Below are 23,104 nucleotides of genomic sequence, written 5' to 3'. Positions count from 1 at the left end.
TGGGATTGGTAAATATAACACACTACCTTTAAAAAAGATTCTGATATGTTATTCCAGAGTTACTGGATTTAAAGTGCCATGTAAATAAAAGGCATTTTTTAAAAGTCAAGCACTAGCTCTTGCTTTATTGGATCAAATTTTTAAAAACTCAACTCTTTTGTTGTGATTAGTGATTTCTGATTAAATGCCCTATAAGTATTTTTGTAACAATTTCAGTATCCATAATCAGGGCATATATCATACACTGTTGGTGCAGATGTTTATTTATTTTTCCCTATACTTAAAAAACCACAAAAATTGATATCTCATGAAATAGTTTTGAATCAATCAAATACCATTGATTCAAAACTATTTCATGAGATATCAATTTTTGTGGTTTTTAAGTATAGGGAAAAATAAATAAACATCTGCACCAAGAGTGCATGATATATGCCCTGATTATGGATACTGAAATTATAAAGGTCTTGAATGATAATTCAGGCAATACAGGATGACCACTCTTTTTAATAATATTATTATCTAATTTTAAGTTTTATCGTCAGCTTTAACCAGAATTTTTGGGATAAAAGGTGTAGCGTGAGAGTCAATATATGTCCTGATGAATTCCACTTTCATCATTGTAAAGTTCCAGTGAAAAACAGACATTTTTCACACATGAGAACAATTTGCTATTAACTCTACCGGTGTAGAAGAGGGGGCATTAAGTTTTACCCTTGTCCGTCCATCCGTACGTCCAAAAATTGGTTTCTGTTCTCTAACTTTAGTTTGCCTCAACCAAACATTATGAATCTTATACACAATGCATATTACCACAAAACTCAGATCAAGTTTGAATTTTGGTGGCGTCACTTTTACAATTCTAGAGTTGTGCCCCTTTATAATTACTAATGGTAAAATTGCTGAATTTTTCGTTTCTGTTCTCTAACTTTAGTTTGCCTCAACCAATCGATATGAATTTTATACACAATGCTTATTACCGCACAGCACAGATCTTGATTGATTTTTGGTGGCGGCACTTTTACCATTAAAGAGTTATGCCCTTTACTAATAGAAAAATTGCTGAATTTTCCGTTTCAGTTCTCTAACTTAAGATTGCCTCAGCAAAATGTTATGAATCTTATACACAATGCTTATTACCATAAAACACAGATCAAGTTTGAATTTTGGTGGCGTCACTTTTTCAATTCTAGAGTTGTGCCCCTTTACAAATGGTAAAATTGCTGAATTTTTCGTTTCTGTTCTCTTTCTTTAGTTTGCCTCAACCAAACATTATGAATCTTATACACAATGCTTATTACCACAAAACACAGATCATGAATGAATTTTGGTGGTGTCACTTTTACCGTTCTAGAGTTGTGACCTTTACAAATGGTAAAATTGCTGAATTTTTCGTTTCCGTTCTCTAACTTAAGTTTGCCTCAACCAAACATTATGAATCTTATGCACAATGCTTATTACCATAAAACACAGATCAAGTTTGAATTTTGGTGGCGTCACTTTTACAATTCTAGAGTTGTGCCCCTTTACAAATGGTAAAATTTCTGAATTTTTCGTTTCTGTTCTCTAACTTTAGTTTGCCTCAACCAATCTATATGAATCTTATTCACAATGCTTATTGCCACACAACACAGATCATGTTTGAATTTTTGTGGCGGCACTTTTACCATTAAAGAGTTATGCCCTTTACTAATAGAAAAATTGCTGAATTTTCCGTTTCAGTTCTATACCTTAAGATTGCCTCAACCAAATGTTATGAATCTTATACACAATGCTTATTACCACAAAACACAGATCAAGTTTGAATTTTGGTGGCGTCACTTTTACAATTCTAGAGTTGTGCCCCTTTACAAATGGTAAAATTGCTGAATTTTTCGTTTCTGTTCTCTAACTTTAGTTTGCCTCAACCAAACATTATGAATCTTATACACAATGCTTATTACCACAAAACACAGATCATGACTGAATTTTGGTGGTGTCACTTTTACCGTTCTAGAGTTGTGACCTTTAAAAATGGTAAAATTGCTTTATTTTTTGTTTCCGTTCTCTAACTTAAGTTTGCCTCAACCAAACGTTATGAATCTTATGCACAATGCTTATTACCACAAAACACAGATCAAGTTTGAATTTTGGTGGCGTCACTTTTACAATTCTAGAGTTGTGCCCCTTTACAAATGGTAAAATTGCTGAATTTTTCGTTTCTGTTCTCTAACTTTAGTTTGCCTCAACCAATCTATATGAATCTTATTCACAATGCTTATTGCCACACAACACAGATCATGTTTGAATTTTTGTGGCGGCACTTTTACCGTTAAAGAGTTATGCCCTTTACTAATAGAAAAATTGCTGAATTTTCCGTTTCAGTTCTCTAACTTAAGTTTGCCTCAACCAAATGTTATGAAACATATACACAGTGCTTATTACCGCAAAACTCAGATCAAATATGTGTACCATCACTTTTACTGTTCTTGAGTTATGTCCCTTTATAACGTTATATACAAGCGGGCATCATCCATGTCCCATGGACACATTCTCCATTTATTATACAAGTATTAAGGATTTTTTTAAATTATTTATGAAACTGTCTATTAATGATTCATGGGGAGGGCATATTTTAGCTACGAGAAAGCTGTTTATAGAAATAGCTTAAAATGTTAAAAACAAATTTGGCTTGATCATTTCTTCTTTACATAATGATTATTTCCCAAAAAATTGTAGATCCAGGAGACCAGGGCTTAAAGACCTTAGAGGCTGATTTGGCAGACACAACTGCAACAGTGACAGATTCTGATAACAGTCAGTCTTCAACAGGTGCCCCTCCTGATATCACACAGATTGCATCATCTTTTGAAGATGAAAATGAGGCTTACTGCAGTGACCCACCTGATCTAAATCCAGAAGATTCAGATTTGGATAAAATCGACCATCTTCCTAAAACTGTTTCTGTTACTGATACTTTAGAAATCACTGATAGCAATGGTCCACCTGATTTAACAAACTCAGAAGATTTTGATTACGGTAGTAACCAGGAGGTTCTGGGAATCGAAGAATCAGATTTCCCTGATGTTATTGAAGCAGAAGCATGTAATCCAGACACCGGTGAATCAGTAAATATTGAAAGTGAGACATTTTTATCAGCTCACTCGCCACAGGACTCGTGTCCATTTATATCAGAATCTGGAACAGATATCTCTTTAGCTCAGGAAGTTTCCAAAACTTACCAGCTCAGTAGATTTTCTGAGTCACGCTATAGTGAATCTCTGTTAGCTGTTGCTCCTGATGATATTTTACCTGTACGCCCAGGAGATATATTACCTGTACAGGGAGCTCAACAGATAAATGTCCATTTACAACAGCAGCTGCCAATTAAACGTGGACCAGGTAGACCAAGGAAAGATGGGATAGAGTTTTTGCCTAAAAAGAAAACGTGAGTTTGCAGTTAATAAACGTATTTACACTTTTGGTATTTAGCTGAATTTTGTCTCCAAATGACCTTAGATCTGCTTCGAATAACCTTCTGACGTCAAGCAACAATCACTTTTTAATTATGACGTCAATTTTTTTAAAATTGTGATGTCAAATTTTATGGAAACTTGTGTGATTTTAAGTAATGGCGGACAAATTTGCATACAAGTGTAAATACGTCTATACAGACTTTAAATAGGCGCTACTTTGCTTTGAAATTTACTTAGCTTCTGTCATTAGTCAATAAAATAAACACGTTTTTTTAGCTTTTAATGGGTTGCTCAACATTTAGGTTTTATTTTTTTGTGAAATGGTAACCCATGGATCAATTAAATTCAAACTTTCGATCAAAAGACCTTTGAGGCATTTCTTTGATGAAATAAGCCTGTAGTGATATACATTGTGTACATTGTCATTACTGAAAATTGTATTAGACACTTTTAGTCATTAGTCTGCATTGCTGTCTCACTGTCAGTTACCCCTCATCTTGTCTCATATTCAACATTCAACTCACATCTGTCTGTCATATTTTCATAAATTGTACCCACAAGCAACTAAGATCACACATGGTCAAAGTTGTCTAGATCAGAATAGTTCATTATGACCTTTGAAGTCATCATTGATGTAACAAATAGCTAATGTAAATGTCACAATTTTATCACACATTGCAGGATAGGCCAACCAAATTAACACACTTTGTATCACTTATTCATATCGAACTCTGTTCATACCAGAAATATCTCTTCATGTGGGAAATAGATTTCTCACATTCCCAATTGACTATGAATACACACTGCTGTTAGCTAATTGTACAGTGTACTGAAATAAATTCATATCTTACAGCAAAATAAAAAGTAGTATCAAGGGAATACACAGCATGTCTCAGCATCCTAGCAGCAACTTTTCTCAGATGGAAGTTCTTGACAACAGTAGTCAAGGGTCGTCCTCCCTAGGAGAAATATCTTCAGAAATCAATATGGAAAATTTTGGTATGTCAGAAGAAGAATCTAGTAAGTTAAATGATAGTTTTTTTTTTCTTCAAATAAATGATAAAGTAAGTTTTTGATTGATTGGTTGGTGTTAAACACCATTTTCAGCACTATTATGCGAATTTGTTGCGGTCAGTTTTTATTGGTTGGGGGGTGGGGGGGCAGAGTACCAGGAACAAACCACAGACCTTTGGTAGGAAAACTGACAATACTAGTCAATTAAGATTGGAGTCTAATGCACATGCTGGATTCGAACTCACAACCTCAGCCAGTCTAGTGATACAGTAGTTTGGCTAATTAGACCCCTAGCCACAGAGGCCCCTGTAAGCTTTTTGAATATAAATAGACAATATTGTATGAGTTAATAGGTAGAGGCTTCTAACTGCTGTAAGTGTTGTGCTCTAGAATTATAAGAATTAGTACCTCTTATGGGAAAGAGTCCCCTGGGGTCACTCCCACCCACTTCTAAATTGTGTTAAATTCTACTTTCTGTATGCTAAAGGCATACATTATACATAACTCTAAGTTACTGTAGGAAACTGATATTTAATTTACCACTTGTTTGATTATGGGAAATAGAATTCCTATAGCACTGTAATCTTATATAAAATACCAATATATATTTAAATAATGTTTTTTTCATGTTTAAGTATGTGAGTATTTTATTCATATACAATACATTTGCAATACAAAATCTGAATGTTTTCTTGTAGATTGCATGTATCAGTTAGAGGAAGGTGTTGATATGTAAGTAGTATCTTTACAAGTCAAGTATGAAATGAGTTAATTAAGGGATTTTTTTGGTGGAAGAAGACCAAGTCTTCTGAGAGCCTTTACTGCTGGCTGTAAAATCATTGAACCGTTACCAGGTTGTATGCCATATCCCTTTCTGTGTATTACAATTTCATTACAACTTCCGTGCCATTTCGTGACACCGATTTTAAAGCATCTGCATCATTTAATTTATAAGTTAGGCTTGAAAAACAATCACTATCGTAAGTGTTATAGTTTCTCATGTTTTAATGTAAAAATATATACCCTTTTATTTATGTAAATTATTAGATTTCATCTCATCTTACATGAACGTTATTTGTTTACTTGTAACCGGATGTTTTTAATGTAGATTATTGTAGTACGCATGCGTGAATTTGGTATCGGGTCGGTTCGCCCTTTTTAAATGTTCGCCCTTGGTCTGTTCGTCCTAAGTTCTTTCGCCCATAGAGTACGTTCGCCCTAAGTTCCTTCTACTTACTTTTATGAATGACGTTTTATATGTCCTTTCATTTATTAAAAAATATTAATATTAAGGGTATTCAATTTTAATAAACTTATTCAGATATTTATATGGTATAAATTCTCTTTAATTCATGAAAACACTTGAAAAAAATAATTAAAAGTTGATGGCTTGTCTTGGAGCATTAATAGGTCATGATAATAATTCTCTGATTGTTGTAATAATTGTCTTTAGTAGATTAATGATTGGAATTATCGGAATAAAACAACTGGATTATTCGGGTTAATCTAAACCATGTTGGTTACATATCTGCGCATGTGCACAAATGGGAAATTTAAATGACAATTTGTGCGTACGAAAGTTTCAAAATATTGATAAACAGAATTGCATATATTCCTACAATCCATCTTGTGTTAAAGTCAAGTATCTTCGTGGAGAGTACGACTTCAAATCAATGAAGATTGAAAAAATACACGGATTGGGTTGTTCTGTCTATGTTTAGATCTTTAATGCAATCAAGTCATATTCCAGTTTTAGACAACATGTGTTTTCTAATAAGAAAGTTAGAATATTTTAGTATGTTATGGCGATAATAAAGAGTCAAGCGCACACGTGAATCTGCTGGTGTGTTACACATCAAACGATGCACGGTCGGTCATTGTCGAAATGTCCCCAATGATTGTCTTTATTCCCTTACGATTCAAAGTTTTATAAAATCTTGGTAGCCAGTTTTTTTTAAGATCAACTATCTACCTTTGACAGAAAACTTTTAAGTGAAACCAAATCAATTAATGTTATAATTGCTTGGCGAATTTGCGTTGCATCAAGTTGACCTTTCTGAGACGAATGTATGGAATCTAGTTATAGAAAACTTAATTTGAATCAACAGTATTTGCAGATTTTTATGTTAAGTATAGTGAGTTTTGGTTGAGTTATGACTCTAACTATTTTTTTAAGAAAAAAATACGTCAAAAGCAATAATGGGACAAAGCAGACTGGTTTGGCTGGGCTGCTCTTATGGTAATTCAAGTTATCTTTTATGCATCTTCTTCCACCTCAGAGCAATCAGCTCTTTGATTAATGCAAAATGTGTATCTATTTAAAGAAAAGAGGTTTCAAAAGGACACTTTATTAATTTTTACTCTTAACAAGGTTTCAGAAGTAAGTAAAGATTTAGACCTTTATACAATAGCATACACTGTGATTCTCTCAAACAATATATTAAGAATAAAAATAACAGAAATTTCCAATTTCAAAGGAAAATTCAAAACGAAAAGTCCTTTATGGCAAATCAAAAGCTCAAACACATCAAACAAATGAAAAACAACTGTCATATTCCTTACTTGGCACATGCATTTCCTTATGTAGAAAATGGTGGATTAAACCTAGTTTTATAGCTAGCTAAATCTCTCACTTGTATGACAGTCATATAGAATTCCATTATATTGACAACAATTTGTGAGCAAAACAAACAGACATAATAGGTAAATATGTCAAAAATTGGGGTACAGCAGTCAACATTATGTTATTATCTTAATCACTATAAAAACAAATAACTATTTCAACAAAGAAAAATATAATAGATAATAGGAATAACCAAAAATACAGGACTGTTCAACTTTGTACAATGGAATATTAAGTACACTTTTAAAAATGCTCTCAAAAATGCATAAAAAGGATAACAGGAATCACCAAAAATACAGGACTGTACAACAGACCACATCAACCACCAGCACATGACTCCTGGGGAAAACATACAAACTAACAAAGGCAGACAAGGGCCCAGATGGTAGTTTTCCATGAATTTTATACGTAGTACACATACAATTAGAGCATATACATTTGCAAAGTTATATACCTGATTCTCAATACAATCATGTTACTGTAGGAAAGTGATATTTAATTTTCCACATGTCACATTATAGGAAATAGGAATTCTAGATGACTGACATGTATGCTTGTCAAAGAAGTACCAATATAAATATTGAAATCATCTTTATGAAATATTTGCTTAATTCAGGTTTTGACTCTGATTTTTAAGCTCACTGGCCATGAAAATATGATAGTGTTGTCCTATGGACACATATTATTGATGCTTTTCCAATATGTATTAAAAAGTAGTTACGGCAAAACGCATTCTCATTATGGTAGTTATAAAATTGTTTCTGGCTTTGATATAAAAAGTTCCAGGCTTTGATCCAAAAATTTGGACTAAAGTGTTTGGCCCTTTAAATTTTTGTCAATTTTTGCACGTTTTCTAAAAATAAATATTGTTACAATTTTATTTGCAATATTAAAAAAATACTTTCTTGTCACATTTGCTGTCCCCCCTTTACATTCATGTGTCAGAAATAACAACACACTACAAAACAAACTGACTGAAATAAGTCTTAAAAGTTCTCCTTTGTTGAACATTTTAACCCGTTTTTTATGTGACAGAAAACTCCTTTCTACACACATTAAAATAACTGATGGAAATAATTGCTTAAGTTCACCTTTGATGAAGAATAATTTCTAAAATGGCATGTAAAAAGCAGTGCACATAATAAATAAACTCATCATGGATACAAGGATAAAAATTTTGTATGCCAGATGCGCGCTTCATCTACAAAGGACTCATCAGTGAAGAGGTCATTTTCTGTCTCAGCTTTTTTCCATGGTTAATTTGATAAATATGTTTATGAAAGATTTAATTTTTATTTCCAGTCCTTTAAGGATGTGCAGTTTATGCAATTTGGCTGAAAGAAGTTTATTAGGACAAGGTGATATCTGTCGATATGAGCCAACACCTGGTTTTGATCCATCCAAGCAAACATTGTCGAAATTAGAAAAGAAATTTAGTCCAGAACCTGAAGAAAAAGATGGAGAAAAAGGTCCAAAGCCTTTGACATGGAGAAGAAACAGAGGTCCTGTTAAAGGAATAAAGTATGTTTAGAAATTAATTTAATTCTTAGTATGAATTGATATTTTTTTAGAATTTTCAGCTACTATCCTCTTTATAAGCCTTTTTTTTCAACAAAGTCGTCTTATGTAAAGTAAAGATATTTTTAATAGAATGCATACAAATTAATTATAGACTGTTTCATTTGATAAATGCCACCTTTGAACAAAGGCAAATAATTGTTGGCTTTATGTAAATATAACATTCTTTTAACAGAAAAGGTTTTCTTCATATAGATCATTAGAGTCCCGATATTTTTTTATTGATAATTGTTGGTTAATTGTAAAAATGTAAGAAATTTGTGGAAATAATGAAAACCTATGAATTTATTACAGGGAAAGAAGTAAATCTCCTAGAAGATATCCACATAATTGGGATGATGATTCCTGTTTTGTTGGAAATGAATTATCTTATGTTGGTTTTACAGAAGATTTTGATACTAGTCAGCTATTTGAACTTTCAGGTTTGTATATCATATATTGTATACAATTCCTCATTTATACAGTGGTGTATACAATTCCTCAGTTATACAGCAGTGTATACAATTCCTCATTTATACAGCAGTGTATACAATTCCTCATTTATACAGCAGTGTATACAATTCCTCATTTATACAGCAGTGTATACAGTTCCTCATTTATACAGCAGTGTATACAGTTCCTCATTTATACAGCAGTGTATACAGTTCCTCATTTATACAGTAGTGTATACAATTCCTCATTTATACAGTGGTGTATACAATTCCTCATTTATACAGTGGTGTATACAATTCCTCATTTATACAGTGGTGTATACAATTCCTCATTTATACAGTAGTGTATACAATTCCTCATTTATACAGTAGTGTATACAGTTCCTCATTTATACAGCAGTGTATACAATTCCTCATATATACAGTAGTGCATACAATTCCTAATTTATACAGTGGTGTATACAGTTCCTCATTTATACAACAGTGTATGCAATTCCTCATTTATACAGCTTTGATGACAGTTTCTTACTGTGTAGCAATCTTGTTTGTAACTGTAATAACAAATTGATGGCTTTAAAAATCCTTCCAAGACTTGCTGGAAGTTTTTTTATTTCTGTTCCCTAATGAACATAAAGAAAAAGAATAAGTTGGCATTCTATAAAAGATTAGTATTTATAAAATATATAACATTTTTTTTGATATTTTTAGGACATGTTTGGGCCCATCACTGTTGTGCTGCTTGGTCTGAGGGTGTGGTCCAGTCCTGTAATTTACTTTTGTTATATGTTGACAAAGCTGTTTTTGGTGGAATATCACAGGTAAACCACATTATTGTATCGTGTGTTACAGAGAACAAAATATTACAAAGAAATACTTACCTGGTTACTTGGGTTTATTTTTTTCTCTCAAAAATTGTGGGTTAATAAATTTAATTAAGTTGTAAATTAAACACTGCATTTTCATACATAGTTGTCAGAAGAAAATAGTTTTTTAGGCAGTTAAGCTGCCTTATGCTACCACCCTAGATTTGTGTTCTTCCCACTAAATGGTGTAAAAAGTGCTATTGTTATTATCTAGCTGGCTAATATGTTATTAATAACTAATTGGGCACTTTTTTCATACTTTCAATTCTGGAATACAAAAAATATGACCAGAAAAACCTTAAATGATCGTCGAACTACCCAAAACTTTTGAAGTTGCACATAGGAAGTAGTGCTCAATAGAAATCCGTACGTAGTTTATCATCCCATGTGCTTTTGGCTAAGATGTCAAAGAACAATTGTATGAAATATTCCATCGCCGAAAATCTCTAATTACAAGTCGTTTACATTTCCCAAATGGCCAAAGGCGCAGGAATATTGTTCATGTACACCAAATCTCTATGATAGAGGAAATAAAGTTATATGTAGTAGTCTAAGTTGGCGGTAATTTTAACTTGCACAAAACGTAAGGTAAGTATTCTGATGTTTTAAAGTAAGTTTTGTTAATAATGATGTTCTTTTCGTTTAAGAAGATTGTGATTATTTTATTTATTTCAATTAAATGTATGCACATTTAAATTCAATTCTTTTATTATATTATCCAATTTATCACTGACCTTGGCAGTTGTTGTTTTTATTAATGTTGTTTTTATGAAGGAAAAAGATCCGAAAATCGACGTTGATGGGATGTTTGAAGAAATGTGGACAACTCGTCCCGAGACAAGTCGGACCGAGTCCACTCTGATCGTCTTAGAAGACAACTCGGACCGCTTGTCAGATTTACTTAGGGTTTCATAAAATGTTAGACTTACATGTCTAGCGGAGTTATCAATCTTTCGTTTGTGCATTGAGGTCTATTTATGGGTATTTTGAGGGGCCTAAATAAGGGAGGGGTTTACTATAGAACCCTATGGGATTTTATTTTTTTCAATTTTAAAATGACTATTACTTAAAAACAGTAAGTGATAGACACACACGATCTTCAGTAATGATAACAGGACAATAGAACAAATCAAATAAAATATAGGGTGAGTCCCTGGGGGTCATCCCACCCCCTTCAATTTGAAAATGTGTTTTTATCTTGTAAACGGTCGCGATCCCCACCCCTAAACCATATATATACTTGTATGGGACAATAAAACAAATCAAATGAAAATAATTTGGGGGAGTCCCAGGTGTCACCCCCACCCCTTCTGTTTGAGAACTTGTAAATGGTCGAGATCCCCACCCCTAAACCATATATATTCATGTATGGGACAATATAACAAATCAAATGAAATATAGGGAGAGTCCCTTGGGGTCAACCCCATCCCCTTCTGTTAAGAACTTGTTAACAGTTGAGATCCCCACCCCTAAACCATACATAGTCTTATATGGTACAATAAAACAAATAAAATGAAATATAGGAGGAGTCCACAGGGGATCAACCCCACCCCCTCCTGTTTGAGAACTTTTTAATGGTCGAGATCCCCACCCCTAAACCATACATATTCTTGTATGGTACAATAAAACAAATAAAATGAAATATAGGGGAGCCCCTGGGGGGTCACCCCATCCCTCCTGTTTGAGAACTTGTAAAAACGGTTGAGATCCCCACCCCTACACCATATAAATTCTTGTATGGGACATTAAAACAAATAAAATAAAATATAGGGAGAGTCCCCTGGGGATCAACCCTCACCCCTCCTGTTTGAGAACTTGTTAACGGTCGAAATCCCCATCCCTAAACCATACATATTCTTGTATGGAACAATAAAACAAATCAAATTAAATATAGGGGAGCCCCAGGGGGGTCACCCCATCCCTCCTGTTTGAGAACTTGTAAAAACGGTTGAGATCCCCACCCCTACACCATATAAATTCTTGTATGGGACATTAAAACAAATAAAATAAAATATAGGGAGAGTCCCCTGGGGATCAACCCTCACCTTTTGAGAACTTGAAAACTGTCGAGATCCCCACCCCTAAACCATATATATTCCTGTTCGTCAACTCAAGAATGTTTGAATGACATACAGGGTCAATCTCCTAGGCGTCACATATGCATATCACTTTACTTGACCAAATCAATTTGTATTGGACTCGGCCCAATGTCAGGCGACCATGGGAATGACGAATTATAGGAGCTTTGTTTGGGAGACTTCGTAACAGTATCCTGTTACAATTATTTCTTGTTTATTATAAAATTTAATTGATGCAAGATAAATAAGTCTAGGTTGAATTTACTTTAATTATTTTTTGAGTTATTTCTGGGCCTATAAAAATTTTCATTTAAGGCTCATTTTAAAGGAAACATATTTAAGATAAATTAGAAATAACTTTTGAAAATGGTAGGATTGGATAGCGGAAACATTAAGGTACAAACATTTTTTTAAATTGAAATAGCTGAGATAATGATTAAACCAATTCTTCCACAATATTCATCTTAACTTAAGCTTCTGCCACACTTGCCTTGGGATTTTTTAATTAACTGCCTATAGCGCCCTTGGTGCTTTGATTTTTTCTACTTCCACAGTTTATTTGTATTAGTCATGTTAATTGTCAGTATTTGCCATAAAAAGACAAAGTACTGTGATGGAATTTTTCAATTATCCTGAAACATCCAATTATTCAGTTCAAAAGTTGGGCAACCACCTACAACATTTCCATGTTGACAATAAATGCATATTACAGTAAACTTGGTATTATTAGTTGAAAAGAACTCCCATAGTTTGGATTCCCTTTATTACTAAGTAGCACCAGTCTTTTTTTACAACCTTGTCCTTCAGTATTGCTTCTTGCCAAAACAGAATACATATCTACACTCCAGTTATTTTCAGGTGATCATAAAGAACATTATTCCAGAGAACAGTATTTTTATGACATTTATCATTTAATCACTGCAACTTCTTCAAATCACAAAATTCTTAAAGTATTATCCAGATTGTGCACATCTAACCCTAGATATTATCAAAAACACAATGTGTCTACTTCACTCACAATTGAACACTACTCAATATTATTTGAACCAATTGATGTTATTTCTGACCATAAACTAATCTAGTGACAATAGGAATGAGTATCTTTTGTTTTATTACATGTATATAAATAAAAGTTTCAAAACTCTCGTCCTGAAAATGCATGAAATAATTGCCACTGGACATTAAACAAGTAACAACCAACCAATCAATCAATGTAACACTTATGTCTTCTTCAAATAAATTTTTTATTTGTACTATTTGTTGAGAGTTTCTTGAATCCCTTTGTATACTCTATTGAAACTCCAAACATAAATATATTCCAAAAATCATATTTATTACTGTAACTTTAAATGATTAATTGCTGAACATTTATGGATAATGTTTATAATGCAGCAAATCTGGAAATAAGTATTGATAAAAAGTGTCAGAAATCCTGTAAAATGTGCTTATCTCTACTAAATATGCTTTATCTCACTTCTTTTTCAGAAATGTAATTACTGCCATAGATTTGGATCAACTATCAAATGTCGTATTCAGAAGTGTGATAATATGTATCATTATCCTTGTGCAGCTGCAAGGGGATGCTTTCAGGATATCAAAACTTTGACATTGCTTTGTCCAGATCATACAGATCAGGCTCATGCCATAGGTGGGTATTTTTATACGACCGCAAAAATATTTTTGGGATTGTATAATGGTATGATGTCGACGTCGTCTGTATCGTCTACGTCGTCTGTGTCGTCGTCTGAAGACATATTGGTTTCCAGACAATAACTTTAGTTTAAGTTAATGGATCTCTATGAAATTTTTTAAGAAGGTTCAATACCACAAAAGGAAAGTTGGGATTGATTTTGGGGATGATGGTCCCAATTTTTTTAAGGAATTCATATTTTTTTCAAAAATTTTCAAATTTCAAATTTTGTAAAAGTTTCAAGAAGTAATCTTCAATTGAACAGTATTGCGCAATAGATTTGTAAGATCTTTTACCACATTTATTTTGTGTCAGAAACCTATATTATGTCAAAAATTTGATCACAATCAAAATTCAGACAGTATCAAGCTTGAATATTATATCCAAATTTGCCCCAACTGTTCAGGGTTTGACTTCTGCGGTCGTATCAGGCTGCGCTCAGCGAATCATTTTATTTCAAAGCTAAACTTAATGTTGTTATTTATTTACAACATACTTTAAGCAATTTTTCTACTATCCATCTGGCATTCAGTCTTAAACAGTTCCTTGTGTTTGCCTTGAATACTCTTGTTGATTGCCCTTTCAGCTGTCAAGCTAATCTTACAAGAACATATGTCAATAGTAAGATAAAATTCCAGGTGAATCCAGATTCCTTTCAACTTCTTGTTTTTTCTGTGGAGTTCTTGATTACTCACAAAAATTTTGACCTGTTTATTTACAAATATTACTGAAGATATTTTCTTTTAACAATATAAGGGTACATTTTTATACGACCGCAAAAATTAAAAATTTTTTGGTCGTATATTGGTATGACGTTGGCGTCGTCGTCGTCGTCGTCGTCGTCGTCGTTGTCGTCGTCGTCGTCGTCGTCCGGCGTCGTCCGAAGACACATTGGTTTTCGCACTCTAACTTTAGTTTAAGTGAATGGATCTCCATGAAATTTCACCATAAGGTTCAATACCACAAAAGGAAGGTTGGGATTGATTTTGGGGTTATGGTACCAACAGTTAAGGAATTAGGGGCCAAAAAGGGGCCAAAAATAAGCATTTTTGTAACTTTCAGACAATAACTTGTGTGTAAGTGTATGGATCTCTCTGACATTGTACCACAAGGTTCCATATCACAAAGGGAAGGCTGTAATTGATTTTGGGGGTAATTGCCTCAAAATTTTAGGAATTAGGGGCCAAAAAAGGGGCAAAAAACAAGCATTTTTCTAGTTTCATGACAATAACTTGTGTGTAAGTGTTTGGATATTTCTGAAATTGTACTACAAGGTTCCATATCACAAAGGGAAAGCTGGAATTGAGTTTGGGGGTAATTGCCCGAAACGTTTAGGAATTGGGGGCCAAAAAGGGGCCAAAAATAAGCATTTTTCTAGTTTCCAGACAATAACTTGTGTTCAAGTGTATGGATCTCTCTGAAATTGTACTGCAAGGTACCATACCACAAAGGGAAGGCTGGGATTGAGTTTGGGGGTGATGAATCATAAGGGGGTTCAAAAAATTGGGGGGGGGGGATTTTTTTTTTTTTTTTTTTTCTTTTTTTCCTTTTTTTTTTCTTTTAAAATTTTCCATTTTAAGTTGGTTATTTCTGATTTATATTTAAAAGCAAATAATAATGATATGGTAGGAGATACACACCAAACAGGATGTGTAAATTATTATATAATAAGTATTGTGCAATAGCAAGAAATTTTCAATTGCACAGTATTGCACAATAGCAAGAAATCTTCAATTGCACAGTATTGCGCAATAGCAAGAAATCTTCAATTTAACAGTATTGCGCAATAGCAAGAAATATCCAATAGCACAATATTGCGCAATAGCAAGAAATTGTCAATTGTACAGTATTGCGCAATAGCAAGAAATATTCAATTGCACAGTATTGTGCAAAAGAAGATACTTCGTATAAATTGCTTATTTCTTGATCAATTTCAATGGGGTTTTATTCTTGAATTCTTGGGGTTCTTTAATATGCTGAATCTAACCGTGTATTAAGTTTTTGGATTTTGGGCCCCGTTTTTAAATTGGTCCACATTGAGGTCCAAAGGGTCCAAAATTAAACTTTGTTTGATTTCATCAAAAATTGAATTATTGGGGTTGTTTGATATGCCGAATCTAACCGTGTATTTAGATTTTTAATTTTGGGTCCCGTTTTTTAAATTTGTCTACATTAAGGTCCAAAGGGTCCAAAATTAAACTTAGTTTGATTTTAACAAAAATTGAATTCTTAGGGTTCTTTGATATGCTGAATCTAAACATGTGTTTAGATTTTTGATTATGGGCCCAGTTTTCAAGTTGGTCCCAAGTTGGGGTCCAAAATTAAACTTTGTTTGATTTCAACAAAAATTGAATATATGGGGTTCTTTGATATGCTGAATCTAAACATGTATTTAGATTTTAGATTTTTGGCCCAGTTTTCAAGTTGGTCCAAATTGGGGTCCAAAATTAAACTTTGTTTGATTTCAACAAAAATTGAATATATGGGGTTCTTTGATATGCTGAATCTTACCATGTATTTAGATTTTTTATTTGTGGGCCCGCTTTCAAATTGGTTCATATTGAGGTCAAAAGGGTCCAAAATTAAACTTTGTTTGATTACATAAAAAATTGAATTATTGGGGTTCTTTGATATGCCAAATCTAACCGTGTATTTAGATTTTTAATTTTGGGTCCTGTTTTTTTAAATTGGTCTACATTAAGGTCCAAAGGGTCCAAAATTAAACTTAGTTTGATTTTAACAAAAATTGAATTTTTGGGGTTCTTTGATATGCTGAATCTAAACATGTGTTTAGATTTTTGATTATGGGACCAGTTTTCAAGTTGGTCCAAGTTGGGGTCCAAAATTAAACTTTGTTTGATTTCAACAAAAATTGAATATATGGGGTTCTTTGATATGCTGAATCTAAACATGTATTTAGATTTTAGATTTTTGGCCCAGTTTTCAAGATGGTCCAAATTGGGGTCCAAAATTAAACTTTGTTTGATTTCAACAAAAATTGAATATATGGGGTTCTTTGATATGCTGAATCTTACCATGTATTTAGATTTTTTATTTGTGGGCCCGCTATCAAATTGGTTCATATTGAGGTCAAAAGGGTCCAAAATTAAACTTTGTTTGATTTCATCAAAAATTGAATTATTGGGGTTCTTTGATATGCCAAATCTAACTGTGTTTTTAGATTTTTAATTTAGTGTCCCGTTTTTTAAATTTGTCTACATTAAGGTCCAAAGGGTCCAAAATTAAACTTAGTTTGATTTTAACAAAAATTGAATTCTTCGGGTACTTTGATATGCTGAATCTAAACATGTGTTTAGATTTTTGATTATGGGACCAGTTTTCAAGTTTGTCCAAGTTGGGGTCCAAAATTAAACTTTGTTTGATTTCAACAAAAATTGAATATATGGGGTTCTTTGATATGCTGAATCTAACCGTGTATTTTGATTTTGGACATTGGACCATAATAGGTAAATTAAAAAAATTGAAGTTCTTAGACCACATTCTTTCTGTGTCAGAAACCTATGCTGTGTCAAATATTTAATCACAACCCAAATTCAGAGCTGTATCAAGCTTGAATGTTATGTCCATACTTGCCCCAACTGTTCAGGGTTCGACCTCTGCGGTCGTATCAAGCTGCGCCCAGCGAAGCATTTTATTGATATATTACTTAGTTAAACAACATGTTACACTTTCAAGCACAATTATGTATTCTCTTTTGAAAAGAAATTTAAATTTTACATCTGACCAAGCTATGAATGTATCATGCTTGTCCTTATTTCACACTTTATTCTGTTTGTTTTACAGCTGCAGAGGAAGCATTATGCGTTATTTGTGACACAGTTGGAAATGTATTAGAACAGCTTTTTTGTACAAGTTGTGGACACCACTACCATAGTAATTGTCTGAATCCTGTTGTGTCTTTGACCCCAGAGGTTAGAGCGGGTTGGCAGTGTCCTGATTGTAAAGTCTGTCAAAAGTGCAGGTATAGTATTTCTTGTCAACTAGCTGAAACATAGTATCTTTTGTATCCGTAACAATTATTAGAGAAAAGTATGATGCTGCTATTTTACAGGTTGAAGATTTTATTAAAATGTTGATAGTGCTCTTTCCCATACTAGGCTTGTTTTGTCTCACTTGCAATAAAAAATTGGAGATGAAATGGGAATTACTTTCCCAATTGGCAATTTTAACTTCAGTGTAAATAATAGCAAAGATATTTATGGCCTGGACCTTATGTTCGGGGACCTTTATATAAGATAAAATTTAATTTTGTCATAACCTTGGAGAAACTGGCAATATGAGCCATATTTTTCTTAGTCTGGCTTTTAAATTTTAATTGAAAATCAGATTTAAGATAAAAAGTGGCATTTATCTTATTATTAAGTTTATGGATACTTCTAGTAGAGTGAAATAATTTCCTTATTTAAGTAGGTTAATCTCATCTTCAGTGACATAGGTTAGATGTCAAATCTGAGTTCAATTCTTATATACGATCGAAAAACTCGGTTTAGGAATATTCCATAGTAGCATAACTACTTCTCGTCAAAAGAATATCTATAAAACATACATTTATATGTTTCAATTACTTTATACATTTTTTACAAAGTTTTCATACATGTTTTTGTAAAATTTATCTATAATTTATTTTTCTTCTTTTCTTTTTCAGAAAAGCTGGAGATGACAATAAAATGTTGGTTTGTGACACCTGTGATAAAGGCTACCATACATACTGCCTCAAACCAGTAATGACAACTATCCCTAAAAATGGATGGAAATGTAAAGTAAGTTTTTGTTTTAAAATAATTCGAAAGCCATTTACATGTGAATAACCTGTGTTTTCTATGGTTATTACAATGTAACCTGTATTTTATTTGTTATTATTAGGTTGTTTGCAATGAATTACCAGTTAAAAGAAAAACTAATAATTTCTCATACTTTCATATGATTGCTAATGAACCATTTATCTACCAGAGACCAAAGGATGAGGATATAATTAAATACAGGTCACGGTAAGCCTTCAACAATGAAAAAAAACATACCGTATTGTAAGCTGGAAAATGTGAAACAATTCAAAAGAAAAATCAATGATTTTATGTTGAAAATAATTAAGTCAGACGGCAATCAGTGACATGCACTGGGTTACAGGCTCCTCACTAAAACCATTTCAACAACTGTCAACATGCAGAACAATATAATATCCTGAAAAAGAGAAAGATATATGGTTACTTTTATGTTAATCTTTGGAAAGTTGTCTCATATACATCTACCTCATAGCCTTTTTCAATTTTTTCTTGCAATTTACAAGGAATTAAAATTGACTTTTAGATGTAGTACAATTATGAAATGTTATTTTTTTCTAGAACTGTCGTGTATGTACAGACTGTGAGTCACGTACTCCAGGAAGTGGTCCAAGTTCCCGTTGGCACCATAACTATTCTGTTTGTGATAGCTGTTACCAACAAAGAAACAAGGGACTGTTTTGTCCTGTCTGTAGAAAGGCTTACAGACAGTTCACCAGTAATGCTATGTTACTATGTACTTCCTGCAAAAAGTAAGTGTGTATTTATCAAGCTATTGTATATATTGATCAATTTTCAGGGTCTCTTACAGCAAAACTTGGACTAACCATTTCTACAATTAGGGATTTTTTTTCAATATAAAGCTTCTAAAGTTTTACATTGGACGGGGAAAAAAAATGGACAGGTTTGTTTCCATATTTCATGTTTTGTATTTCAACGTGAGAGTTTTAGATGTGTAGTTTAGAATTACTATCCTTTGTAATAAGACATGAGGAAATGGAGAAGCACTTTTTCTGTCAGAAATCCAACTTTCATTATGAATATGTTTTGTAGACATGTGCACAGAGGATGTGATGAAAACATAGAGTTGTATATGGATCCTGTGTTAAGAGAGCAGCAACCAGAATATGTTTGTATAACCTGTAAAAATGGACCTGAGGTAAATACTTAAATCACTGATTTACTTACATATCAAATGATAGGTTTTTATTTAAATTTTAGCCCTCCCAACTTATAGAACTGAAAGCTGATAAGGTCAGTGTCTTTTAGCCTGTTGTCAATTGGTTTATGCATCAATATTTTTGCATGAATAACCTTTTCTCATCTGTGACATTTCCTTACAACAGCTTTTTCCATTTCTACAATGAGACTATGAGAGTAAGTTACCTATATCCATACTTCCCCTATCAGAAAAGCTTGTACCAATTTGAACCTCTTTATCTATTTTATGAACAGAATAATTTTCAGTTTTGTTCATAGCAAAACATGGGATTTCCTTCTAAATTTTCTCCGACTTTCAGTTCATATTCCCATGTGACAAAGTTAACTATACAGGTAGGTCTAGTGGTTATATATATCTGTGATCTTCACTCAAAAATTTTGTTTTTATTAGGTTCCAAAAAGTCCTTTGATATGTGTTTTGGGGTTCAAAAGAGCTCAAAAGGGCACAAAAATAACATGTCAAACAATTAGTTTCATAATCTTTGGTGTTTAACTTATGTAGCCCTCTCCTCATAACTACTCCTACTACCAAGACCTATATATTACCATAATAATATTGAAGCAACTCGTATTTTGCCCCTTGTAGTGCTTATGGAGAAGTTTGGCCTCAAAGGATACAGTATTTGTGATCATTGGCATAGATACAAAACTTTTCTGAATGAAACAAGCAACAACTAGAATTAAATATACAATGTAAATGTTAACTTTTACCAAGGTTATCTTAGGTTGTATCATTAATTGATTTTTGGTTTTTAAAGAATTCAAGGAAGATCTTTGTGGTAAATTAGTTTACAATTGGTTTTAGGCTTTGTTTAAGTAGAGCTTGATATATTGTATAGTAACTTGTTGATAACTTTGTTGTTTCAAGATGTTTTTTTCTGTTTCTTTTTTTTATATTTAATGTATTATATTTGTACTTGATAGATGGACATAGATCTACCATCCTATTCTTTCCCAGGACCACCTGAAGAGAGCAATGATGAATTTATGAAAGTTCCTAGTGATGATTTTATTATGAAAGGTACAAATTTCAGTGACATGATAAAACTGAATAATGATGTTAGTAACGAATCACCATTTTTCTGATATTAACCAATGAGGGGGTAAAATGGGGTTCCTGCAATGGAAAAGAAGGATATAGTGTGTTTATTCATCACACAAAATTGCTACTTACACTTGATAAACAAAAGCAAAGGAATAGAGCTGTTTTCCATCTTAAAGCCACAGTGAGGCATGTGCATGACAGAATGTGAAACAATAAACTTGTTTTAAAATGGTAAACATCACATAAATTTTTATATTCATGTGGTGTATTTCTTCCTATTTGTACTAAACACAAAGAGTAACAACCTTTTGGCATCAAAAGATGAAATAAAGAGTTGCAACCTTGTTGCTAAAATATATCCCTTTAACATCCTCAACAATAATGTAAGATAGCTATCCACCAGAGACCAAATGAGGGAGATGTAAGCAACTATAGGTCACCATGCGGCCTTCAACAATGAGCAAAACCCATTCCAAGTAAGCTGCAAAAGGCCAGACATGACAAAATATTGAACAATTCAAATGAGAAAACAAATGGACTTATTTATGTACATTAGTTGTTTTTTTTTTGAGTTTTTTGTTTTGTTGAGTTTTTCCACATATTTGCCGTTCACAGTTAATAAGTGATGTAATTTTTTTTCTCACACAGATCCAGATTATGACATTTCTTCAATAGGAGACAACTCTTCTCAGTTAGACAGTAACTTTTTCCTAAACGAGGACTCTGTTTGCAGTATGGATATTGACATCAGTGTTATAGAAAAGGTATGAAAGGATCTAACTTTTAAAAAACAAATGATCTTCATCAAGGACATCTTCATCATTTTTGGAAAACAAGAAGATGTTGGAGGCTAGCTCCTGAGTATACAAAATACCAATGACATTGAGTTACATGTTCAAATCTCCAGACTCTATATAAGTCAACAGGTGTCTCTTTTAATCTCAAAAAGGTTTTAAGAAAATAGGGAAACTTGACCAGTTTTCCTCTTAAATTCTATCCATTTCTTATCATATGCTTTTCATTAGTGCTTTATAAAATTTTCATATAGATTCCAGTTCATTACAACTTTTTGACATTCATATGTGCTGGTAAGGAGGATATTCCATTTCCCTGCAGGGTTGTAAAGCCCTTTCTAACATAAAATTTTTATAGAAATTTTGTTATTTAGTTGGTTAATATTAAGAAAAATGTTAAAGATATGTGAATTTTATTTGCACAGATCTCACATGACCATGACCTAAGTTTCTTTCCCACCAATATGAAAAATAATTTTAATATATACATGTACAAGTATTAGTATTCAGACATAGCAATATATCAATCAAGATGTTTAGATTTGATATTTTTTCACAGGGAGCACAGCAGCTAGGACAGTCAAGTTATCCCCACCCAGAACATAGTACTGGTGGAAAAGGGGGAAAACTAAGTGTTATGAGCAGGAAGAAATTAGCTGTAGGAAAAACAAGGGTAAGTTATATAGGAAACGCAATACTGATTAAGAATCGTGTAATGTAAATTTAAACTGGTGGTACCAGTTACATGAAGACATGTACAAAATGATCTAGTAAAGCATGTCACAATAAACTTCTATTTGTATAATCATGCACTCATAAAGTATCATCTTTTAACATTAACTTTAATGATGGTTAAACAGTTGAAAGATTATCTGAATAACCACTTAGGTAAAATGTTCAATTTGACAACACTAAAAAAATTTACAATTATGCTGGACGGCACCTTATAAAGATGAGGAATTGGAGTAATGCAAAGAATGCAGGTAAGTAAAGTAGATCCTCTGAGACCTTAGTTTGAGGTAGTATTGTACTCTGTATGAATAGGCATGATGCTCTGAATGCCTAGATATAAATAAAAGTGTTACCTTTTTTTCTTTGATGTTTCATATTTTGAGGAAAAAAAATTGTATGCAATTGTGTGTTGGTTTTTTTCAGGGGAGACCACCATTGGCAGAAAAAAAGAAAAGAACTTCATCTTTCAGTGAAAGAAAAAGAGGAGCTAAACCCAAACTTAAGACGGGATTGGGGTCAACAGGACCTGTAAGTTTGTACAGGAAATTGAAAACTTTTTTAACAGGAGCTAAAGTTTTGATACTAAAAAATATTAGTAGGCTCCCCTAATCTGTATAGATCATTGACTTACTAACAGTCATGACTTTTACAGGATGATCCTGACCTGTGGTCAGTGAGACTCTTTTGGGTGAAACAATGTTAGATAAGAATAAGGTCATACTGGATAGATATGTAAAGAATTTTTATTTTAAGATCTAAATTTAAATTTAGATAGTAGTGAAGT

General features: G+C 32.8%; 1 protein-coding gene across 7 annotated transcripts in view; it reads left to right on the top strand.

Moving 5' to 3' along the window:
- The window catches only part of LOC127729715 (histone-lysine N-methyltransferase 2C-like), a 102,331-nt gene that overhangs the window by 6,349 nt on the left and 72,878 nt on the right, over positions 1–23,104 (top strand). For 6 of the 7 annotated variants that reach the window (XM_052237571.1, XM_052237572.1, XM_052237575.1 and 3 more), the window contains exons 3-17: positions 2,716–3,424; positions 4,306–4,472; positions 5,165–5,198; positions 8,392–8,610; positions 8,962–9,089; positions 9,807–9,916; positions 13,525–13,687; positions 17,534–17,711; positions 18,396–18,510; positions 19,090–19,280; positions 19,582–19,687; positions 20,674–20,770; positions 21,443–21,558; positions 22,148–22,261; positions 22,744–22,848. In XM_052237571.1, coding sequence (XP_052093531.1) covers positions 2,716–3,424; positions 4,306–4,472; positions 5,165–5,198; positions 8,392–8,610; positions 8,962–9,089; positions 9,807–9,916; positions 13,525–13,687; positions 17,534–17,711; positions 18,396–18,510; positions 19,090–19,280; positions 19,582–19,687; positions 20,674–20,770; positions 21,443–21,558; positions 22,148–22,261; positions 22,744–22,848 — 2,552 coding nt within the window. The remainder of the gene's footprint in view (positions 1–2,715; positions 3,425–4,305; positions 4,473–5,164; positions 5,199–8,391; positions 8,611–8,961; positions 9,090–9,806; positions 9,917–13,524; positions 13,688–17,533; positions 17,712–18,395; positions 18,511–19,089; positions 19,281–19,581; positions 19,688–20,673; positions 20,771–21,442; positions 21,559–22,147; positions 22,262–22,743; positions 22,849–23,104) is intronic. The other variant, XM_052237573.1, reaches the window with a different exon arrangement.

This window comes from Mytilus californianus, unplaced genomic scaffold, assembly GCF_021869535.1.
Source record: "Mytilus californianus isolate M0D057914Y unplaced genomic scaffold, xbMytCali1.0.p SCAF_2, whole genome shotgun sequence".
NCBI lineage: Eukaryota > Metazoa > Mollusca > Bivalvia > Mytilida > Mytilidae > Mytilus > Mytilus californianus.
This window is presented reverse-complemented; position numbering and strand designations above follow the sequence as displayed.